Source organism: Aethina tumida, chromosome 1 (genome assembly GCF_024364675.1).
Source record: "Aethina tumida isolate Nest 87 chromosome 1, icAetTumi1.1, whole genome shotgun sequence".
In the NCBI taxonomy this organism is placed as follows: domain Eukaryota; kingdom Metazoa; phylum Arthropoda; class Insecta; order Coleoptera; family Nitidulidae; genus Aethina; species Aethina tumida.
In genome coordinates this window covers 54,330,477-54,339,966 of record NC_065435.1, presented here as the reverse complement: position 1 = coordinate 54,339,966, position 9,490 = coordinate 54,330,477, and the positions used below count along the sequence as shown (strand labels likewise).

The 9,490-nt window shown below is 36.2% G+C and overlaps 1 protein-coding gene across 3 annotated transcripts in view; it reads left to right on the top strand.

Moving 5' to 3' along the window:
• Positions 1 to 462: 462 nt before the first annotated feature.
• Positions 463 to 9,490, top strand: part of LOC109594829 (zinc finger protein 609-like) — a 54,549-nt gene continuing 45,521 nt past the window's right edge. For 2 of the 3 annotated variants that reach the window (XM_049962255.1, XM_049962254.1), the window contains exons 1-2: positions 463 to 995; positions 7,825 to 8,287. In XM_049962255.1, the coding sequence (XP_049818212.1) occupies positions 7,921 to 8,287 (367 nt within the window). In that variant the 5' untranslated portion in view covers positions 463 to 995; positions 7,825 to 7,920. The remainder of the gene's footprint in view (positions 996 to 7,824; positions 8,288 to 9,490) is intronic. The other variant, XM_020010066.2, reaches the window with a different exon arrangement.

Here is a 9,490-nt window from a genome sequence, read left to right as displayed (position 1 = left end):
TATATACCAAAAATAATTATTAAATTTTTTTGGTCGTAATCCTGTGTTTGAAACATAAATAAAATTGTTTAAAATTTCCATTCACATTGCTTGGCAAAACTGCCTAAAAGTAAATCAAACCGAAATTGTAGTTTAACAATATCAACAAACAATATCTAGTTTAACGTAGGGGTGTTAATATTATAAAAAAAACACATAAACCTGAAATAATAAAAAATACCTAAAATAAAAAAATAGCAAAATAAAAATGCTGTTTTTCCCCACGACGATTTTATTAACGCCCGTCGAGTCCTACGGAACGTACGGGCCGGGCGAAACGTTTTTTTTTTCTCTCCACCATCATCATCATCATTCCATCGCACAAAGCCCGATCTCTCGGTGCGAGCGACTGTTGGGCCGTGCGACACGGCAACGTCGCACCGTATCGTTCGCAGCCAAGCCAGATAGGTTTTAGAAGCGAGTAAACCAAGTTGGCGGACGAACGACGACGACGACGCGGCGGTAGTACGTACTCGCACACACACATACACACAACAGAAAATAATAATACACGCCACAGGCCGGACCGACCGTGCTGTGCTCTCCGTCCGGCTCGGTATTTCAGGTAGTTTTCTCCCTACTAAAAACGTACCCCGCGGTGGCGGACCACCAGTTCCACATCCCAGTGCCTTCGGTTGGACGCGACGCGTAACTTGCCTCCTCTCGCCGTTTTTCCGTTCGGCCGACGACGATCGAGGGAAGATGAGGATTAAATTGATTTGATTCGATGCACGGTGTTTTTTTGGTGATACACGATTTTTGGATGGTGCGTCCCCAGTGGTTTTATTGTATCATGCATGTGGATAGTGTGTGGTTACAGTGAATGTGTGCCCCTACGTTGGTGACTGCGTAACGCGACGACGACGACGATACGAATTGTGCGAATTTACGGGTGGTGATCATCCGGTACACCCGAGACGCCGCACCGGATCTTAGTTTTTGGATTACGAGTTAAAGTAAGTTTCGATTAGGAAACGTCGACGATTTGCGCCTCCCACCGTAAAACTGTTTAAATAGCACGGCAGTAATTTGAATTTTTCGTTGTTGTGTGATCATCGTTGCGATCCCGGCCGTCCTGGACTTTCTCTCCGTTGCGGCCGTCTTCCAGGCGGTCTCGGTCGAGAGCCGCGTACACCATTACGTCGGCAACGTGGCGTCGTCCCTTTCTTGGCGTAACGCCGCAAATGCAACGGTCGACCGGGCCGCAAATGCGTTATCGCTAACGAGAAAATGTGGAAAAACGGGGACATAAAATTGGTCGTGACAATATGTGTGCATCGACCAATCGACGATAAAATGCGCTAAATTCAAATTAATAACAAAAACGAATTTCCGCGTCGTAGGGGCGCATGCGCCGCCCACTATGTACACACCGACGAGTGTGTTATGGACATGCGGATGCGGTCACAACTGTTTTCTGTTGTCGTTTTCGGCATTTCTCAGATTCCCTCGTTCAATCGACGATTGGGAACTGCGTTTTTTGTGGCCAGGCTGCGACAGGAAGCGTTCTTCCTGTGATGGGACACGAGAGGAACGGCAATGCCGGTCACCATGGCCGTACAATGTCATTGGATGTGTTTCAGTAGAATGGACCGGTCTTAATAACGTATCCGTATGCGGCGATTATGTATGTTTATGAATACAATGTCTCGTGAACTCGTTAACATAAGTACGTTTTACTGAGACAACTGTGAACATTCGACTGTTAACATATTTACCGTTCGAATTAAATCAGTACCGACGATTTGTTAACGCTCACGTCGATTCGAGATCAATTATTGTGATGGTGTTAACTTTTTTTTATTATATCCACTTGGTTAATTGTTCTTAACAATAAAGGGGATCAAATTGTTTTTTACCATCGTATGGTCCTAAGTAACTTTATAAATAAAGTTAGCAGTATGACTTAACTAACTGACTTTAAGCTCGGGCCAAGTTAGTTGTGAATTAAATGACAGTTCAGTTAATCTTAAAAATCTCTGCTATTCTTGGTCGTAAAAAGTTCATAATTTTTTCATCCCTAACCTTCCCCAAATTGTGGTTACACATGCGCACACATTCTTTATGTTCGACAAGGATTAATCCCGGATTTCGAATTCCCGACTACCAGTACATAGTTCGTGCACATTTTGGGACTGTTTCAAACCAGTTTTACAAACACAGTTTTTACTGTATTTGTTGATTTGTAAGGAATTTCAAAGGTGCGGTCATGCGCACTATCTATTGTGTTTACCATTATGTACTTTTACTTGTTTTATGACTGTGCGACTGTTTTTAGAATTGTTTGTATTTTATTACTTATATATTATTGACAAAATGTCATCACACATCATCTTCTAGTGGTGAAAGCTCAGTTCAGAGCTCAGAGAGCAGTGAGACTGACTTGGAATTTTAAGACCCATTCTTAGATATTATTAAACAACACAATAAAGACACTTTAGACGGACTATAGATCTAAGTAAACTATTAGGCTAATCATCACACAATATTCATGCACAAATTTGGTATTGGTACGGAATTAATAATTCCAGGCAGCCGGAACAAAGCAAATATGACGGATCAAAGGGTGACAAATACAATAATATTATTCCCCGCAAAACCAACTTCTGTTTGTTTGTTCTTCCTTAAGCATAACACCGATAAAATTGGTGAAAACAACGTGAAATCACTTGTGCGAGCAGTTGAAAAAACTCTGGTGCTGACTGCGCACGCGTAGGGCACAAGGGAAGACGGACCGTTTCCACGTCGCACCGTTTCCATCATCCCCTGTAAATGAATTTTGCCTCGTTGCCCCAAAAACGGCACAACACACCGGATGTTCTTGCATCGCGTCGGGATCATTGTGACGACGGAACACCTGCGACAACCTAAGTCACACTCGGTAGGAACGGACGTCGAAATTGTCATATTTGTTGAGTTAACGGTGGTTTTTGCTTCGGTAACATGAGTACAATGGCGTCTCACGTAAACTCGTTAACGTCGATACGCTCTCTCTCTTCGCCAGACATGTTCGAACATCCAGCACGTTTGAATTAAAACCGAGACAAAGGATTATTAACTAACTTGAAACTGTTTTGGGATCGATATTGGACTTGGGTTTGCTTTGTTATGGAGTTTGATGCGTGCATTAAATTTCGTTTTATGTCCGGCACAAACGGTTGGGCTGGGGTATCGATAAAAGTCCGCATGAAATACGTATCAGGTCTTTGACTGGTGTTTTAAAATTGTCGCACTGATGTGGGAAAATGGTTTGCGTAGTGTGATATGAAGAGAGGCCACGCTTGCAAACATTTTTATTGGATTAGATGTATAAATGTATAATGGTAATTATCACGTTATTTATTGATAAACCTTGTAATTTACGGTCGATTGTTATTGAAACTGGGTTGAAAACGTTATTTTACTACGTACGAATCGATAACGTACTCTGTTGTTCAATTCGATTACACATTTTTTACACATAAAGCAGTCGATACGAGTCGAAATTCAATTATTACTATTAATAAGCCGTGTAAACGTCGATGGCGATTAAAACTAAAATTAAAACGGCGTAAAATTCACGCACGTTTCGCTTTACGGTGAGGTTCGTTAAAAAAATATCGTTAATACCGTCGCCGTGTAAAATATAATTGGAACATGTTCCAATTTCGTTCGTATTTAGATGTTATCTGTCGGGTCGTCCGGTAATTACTCGATTTAAATAAACTTGTAACATTCGGCCCGTACATAATAACATCGCAGATAACGTGTACATAAATCATTTGAAATCAATTAAAGACAGCCGTTGTGATGTTCGATCGTCTATCGGGCCGTTTGGCAGATAAAACATTGAAGAGCTCGTATTAAAGCAGTTTACTTTAATAACGTCGTCCGTGAAGGCGGATCGTAAAAAAAGAATCGAAAAGACACTCGAAACAGGTTCTGCGTCTCTCGCTGTTGGGTTGTCGAGATTTAAATTCGATGCACCGATAAACTGAACGATCTGCCCGACATAATGACGAAATACATAAACGGAGGCTCTCCGTCCGCCGGCTAATACGATTTTATTAGGGCTCGACCGATGATTGTGCATCTGTCATATATTTTAATAATTTTGCGGTGTACGTGGATATGTCGCACTTTATCTGTTTTCTATGTGTTGTGGGTGACAAAATTAATTGTTTTCTGCTACATCATCTGTATATGAATAATTTTTATTTTAGTTTTTTATTTCTTATTAAACATATTATTCACTTTACTAGCTAATTTTTTATTAATTTAAAATGTTTTAAAAACTGTTTTCTGAATTACAGTTTATAATATTTTTATGAAACATTTTATTATTTATTATATTCATTTTTAGTATTTAGTATATTTTTTAACACATTTGAATTTCTCAATTTAGATAACTCGAATGAAATTTATTGGCAATGTCGTCAAGAGTATGTCTTTGATAACACTAGTCTACATATTAAAAAAAAAACTGGAAAAAAGGAGGATGTTTTTTAAGTAATCTGGGTGTGCAGAATTTAAATTTACAGCCAAAATTGTGCTGTCAAGTCTAGTTCTATTTATGCCACACGTAAAGAACAGAATATTTTCCTAGAAAACATTTCAAATAAACCATTAGTTGATTTCAAATGACGTTCTAACTCCACAACTGCATGTAAAACTAGATATTTTCAAAAACTTAGTCAAGACTTGGAATAAAGATGCTTTTAAACATTTGTTAACTGTTTTTTCTAAAATTTCGTATGCCAAAATTAAGGAAGACATATTTGTCTGTTCTTAGATCAGAAAATTATTGAATAATGATTATTTTTCACAATCTTTATTGGAGAAAAAATCTGCAGCCTGCCAATTTTTTAAAAGTATCGTAGATGATTTTCTTTGAAACAAGAAAAGTGATAACTACAAATAGTTACTGAATCACTGATGTCACTCAAAATGTATTTTTTGCATTCACATATGGACTTTTTTCCATAAAACTTGGATGCGAGATTTAATGAAAGTTTAAAGAAATTATCCAAGGATTTTGGGATAAATTATGTTGGTCTCATAATTCGTGAAATTGACCCAGAGAAATACAAACGATGTTAACATTTGAAATTTACTTTATTTGAGAATAAATTTAACATCTTTTTTAATAAAAATATATGAAAACAATGATATTTTATATTTCGCAAACCTGACCTCATCGAGAAAAAACAGTTACAGATTCGAATTCAGTTCACCAAATTACCTTACAAACACTATTTGGATGCTTCAGTTCAAAACCTTGTATACCAGTGTAATTAGAACAAACATTTGGCATAAAAGTCAAATTTTTCAAGAGAATCCCTAAATCTGTTCTACAAATTTTAATGACTGTCTCTGTTTTGTAAGTAAATGTCTCAAAATAAATAACCCAATGGTTTAATTTGATATTTCTCAACTTAATGCTGTTAGATCCTATAATTTATTCCTACACATATTCGTCTCTAAAATTTGGTTGTTGATTTTCTCTATTTGGTCACCCGGTACATTCACAATTATTGAAGGCTTAATATTTTTGTCTGGTTAGGGATGCTTCTGGTTATTCAAGTGACTATAGTTTTTTATAATAATATTAGGTATTTCTTAACATTTTTCTTTGTTACATAAAAATATAATGTAATTGGCTGAAAATAAATACACATTCCAAAATGTAATCGAAAACTAATTGATTTAAATAAATTTTCCTATAATATACTAAATTTCTTGAACCAACTTCAGTGAGACAAGACTCGCATAAACTAGACCGACCGGTTTAGGCCGAGCTCTGGATATTATTTTCGTTCGACCAGGAATTCCTTGAACCCGCTTAAAATTTCGACGCGTCGACGTGCAAATTGAAACGTCGTAATTAGCGGTCCGGTCATAATGTTTTGAATAAATTTACATACGCGGGTCATGCCGGCGTTGAGTACCAGATAAGAAAGGAAGCGGACACGTACACATGCACAAATTGATAAAATAACATGTCCGAATCGTCGGACGATCGCCGACACGTTTCGGGTTATCGGTTTCGCCGCCAAGCGCCTTGCTGTGCGCCCCATCCCGAACAATCGTCAGTTCGTACCTAGACAAAAGGGCTCAGAACTTCGGAACAAGCTGTCGGTTTCGGTGCGGACCGGGGCTTTTTACAATCGTGCTACAATATAAACTGAGGGGGGAGGGCTGGACGGGGAAAATGACAAGGGTTCGATAACAAACGGAAGACCCTTTGTCACGTGGCCTACCATATCATCGGCCGGTGAAGTGGACTTTATAAACCCCGAACACATATTTGGACTGACGAATGTTTTCACTTCGCGTCTAGTGCGATGTGATTGATTAGACGATTCCATCGTTCAGTTTTTCGAAACGATCCGGATGACGCGTCGCAATCCTTTACGTGTCGTTGTTTTTTGATCTTTTTGCGGGCAACATTCAAACGAACCGGTCATTGATTGGCTAGAAAATCGTTTGTCCATTTGTCACTTGTTGGCGTACCAACAAATTGATGATTAATTAATTACAAGTCTCGGTCGTATCATGATTTATTGTTGTCTCAATAATAATTTGTTATTTTGATTGATGTTAGAATTATTGAAATTTATTTCAATATTTCGAAACCGGATCGTTGGAAGATAAAAATAAAATATCTGAGGATAGTTATATAGAGATTTTCTTTGAACTGATGTTTCTAATCGATACAAATAAACATCATAAAATATGAGAAAATTGTCAAAGCAGCCTGAAAGATTTATTTTGCTTCTAAAAATAAATCTATCTACCTACAATTTATTACTCAACGTTTCAAGCAGACTTTTACCTTTTATTTATTTATTACTTTTTCAGTTATTTTTTAATTTATTTTCCGGATGACTTTGCCATCGGTTTATTACATTTTTACAAAACTCTAAGTTCCTTGGTTAACACAATTATTTTTAATTGTGAAAATAATACGTATGAAAACAAGATTGTTTCACGTAATAATATTAAATTCCTTGAAATTATTTTATAACATTTGAGTGAATCTTAAATTTATTATGATTTTGTGTCTTTAATTATAAATAATTAACATAATTAAGTAGATTTTTATATTTTTTTTGTTAAAAATTTTCAACTTGATAATTACAATGTTTAATTATATACTAAAAGTTTCTATAATTATTTTTACCTTTAATTTTGTTTAAAAAAAATTTTATGTAAACTTTACTTTATGCTATTTGACATAGGCTGTTATCGAATTACCATAAATCTTTGTTATTGGTGTATTTTATGTTATTTTTTATTTATTCTCCACAAATATATAAATTATTCACTCTGTGTAATACGAAAAGGTTCCATCTAATATATATAAAGTTTCTTGGAGTTATTATTTGAATCTTAAATTATAATTTATGCCTTAATTTAATTAAGAAGGTTTTTACATTTTTTTTGTCACAAAATTTTTCATAATTTATTTTAACCTTTTACTAATTTAGTGTATGCTAAAATATATTATGTCTAAGTTTCATACACAGGCACGAAGAAAGCAGCAAAATATTTGAGAAAATTTATAAAAAATATTCGTCATTCTTCACTCGTCACATTTAATTTACAAAATTACACATGTAATTTGTTATTGCCGTTAATTGAAATTTAATTTTTGATATAAATTAAGTAATGCTTTTCCGGTCACAGTCGGAGGTTGTGGTAATGGTGGCGAGCCATGTTGACTGTTAAATTATTGCCTATTATTAAGCGCATAGTACAGAGAAAGAAACAGAGGTGAGTTTTGTTTTTGTTTCGTTTTTGCAGGAGTAGTAAGATGCCACGCGGTCGTTTGCGTGGAGGTCGGGCCGCGGCTGGGCGCAACCTCGGCGGCAGCTGGGCCCCGCGCGGCACAGGCATGGCATGGCGGCCCCAATGAGACCGACGACGAGCGTCGCCGCACAGGAAGCGCCACCGGCCCACCGACCGAGGGTGGCGGACCCGCCCGGCACCGCGCCAGCCGCAGCCGCCCAACAACACCACCACCACCACCATCATCACCACCACCACCACCACCATCATCAGCAGCAGCAGCAACAGCAGCAGCCTCCATCGGGAGCGACGCCGCACCGGGACGCGATCTCGACGATCTCAGCGAACAGCGCGACCGCCCCCGTCGCCGCCCCACCGACAGCGCCCGGTTCAGCGGGCGCCCACGCTAACGCACAGGTCGTGCAAGTAACGGCCGCGGGCGTACATCATCATCCACACAAGGGACACGATCACAAAGGTCAGTCGTTCGCTCTCGACGCAATGCCAATTGAAACGGACGAGAACTAATTCAATTGTCTCTGTCCGATTTGAAAATGTTTCCGACCAAATGATTCACTTGTCACACGATACATATTGATTTTGAATACGATAATCAGAGAGGGTTTCCTAATTTATCGTTTTAATATTTCTAGAAGAACTGCCAAATTTACAAGGTTTTGAACACAGATGGTGTAACATCATCGTAAAGGTCAGTGATTCAAATATGTCACATACTCATTTCAGTCCAGTACACTTAATCACAATATCACAAAGTATAATTTCATCGAAGCAGAATTTTATCTTTACGTATAATATACAATGTTCACGGATGTGGTTATAAAATGTACAATTTATCCCAAAATTTTTAATTTTAAAGAGAGAGAGAGAGAGAGAGTTTAAATAATTTTAGTAAATTATTTTCCCGAAAGTGGCTACAAAAATAAAAAATAGTTTTCAATTTAAGTACATAACATTATAAATTTAAAAATGAACATTTTAAAAATTGAAAAGTAAAATTTTTTTCAAGAAAATTTTTATTATCCATTAAAAGGAGTTCTCTATAAAAAAAATCTGCTCGTCAAGAAACACTATTATATCAAAGATATAAGATGTTGATAAATCAAGGAAACGAAAAACGATATTGAAGAGAAGTGTCACGATTTTAAACAAAATTTCTTTAAAACATACTTTTAAATTTAAAATACCAAATTTAACTTTTGAAATGAAATATTTTTATTATCCATTTTATCAAAAAAAGTTATTCCTTATAAAAATTCTGCTCATAAAAAATTTGTTTATCATCATTTGATGAATTAATCAAAAAAATCTGAGCAGCTATTGTTTATTATTTTAAACCAAAATTACTGAAAAATCAAGATTGTTTTTAACTTCACGGTACCTCAAAATTAATATAATTGTAGTTTCTTTTGTTAAATTAACATTTTTTTATAATTTTTTATATTGAATATTTTTTTAATAATATATATTAAATAATGGAGTTCTCGTTTAAAAAAACACATCATTTAATTTATTTGGCTGATTGGGGGACAAAAACAACAAACAAAAAAAATATCTTTATATTTAAATTTATCTTATAAATTACTTTGTACAAATGTTTCTTATAATTTTTGGAATATTGACAATAAATCACATAAAAAAGCCGGAAAATAGGCACAGACAA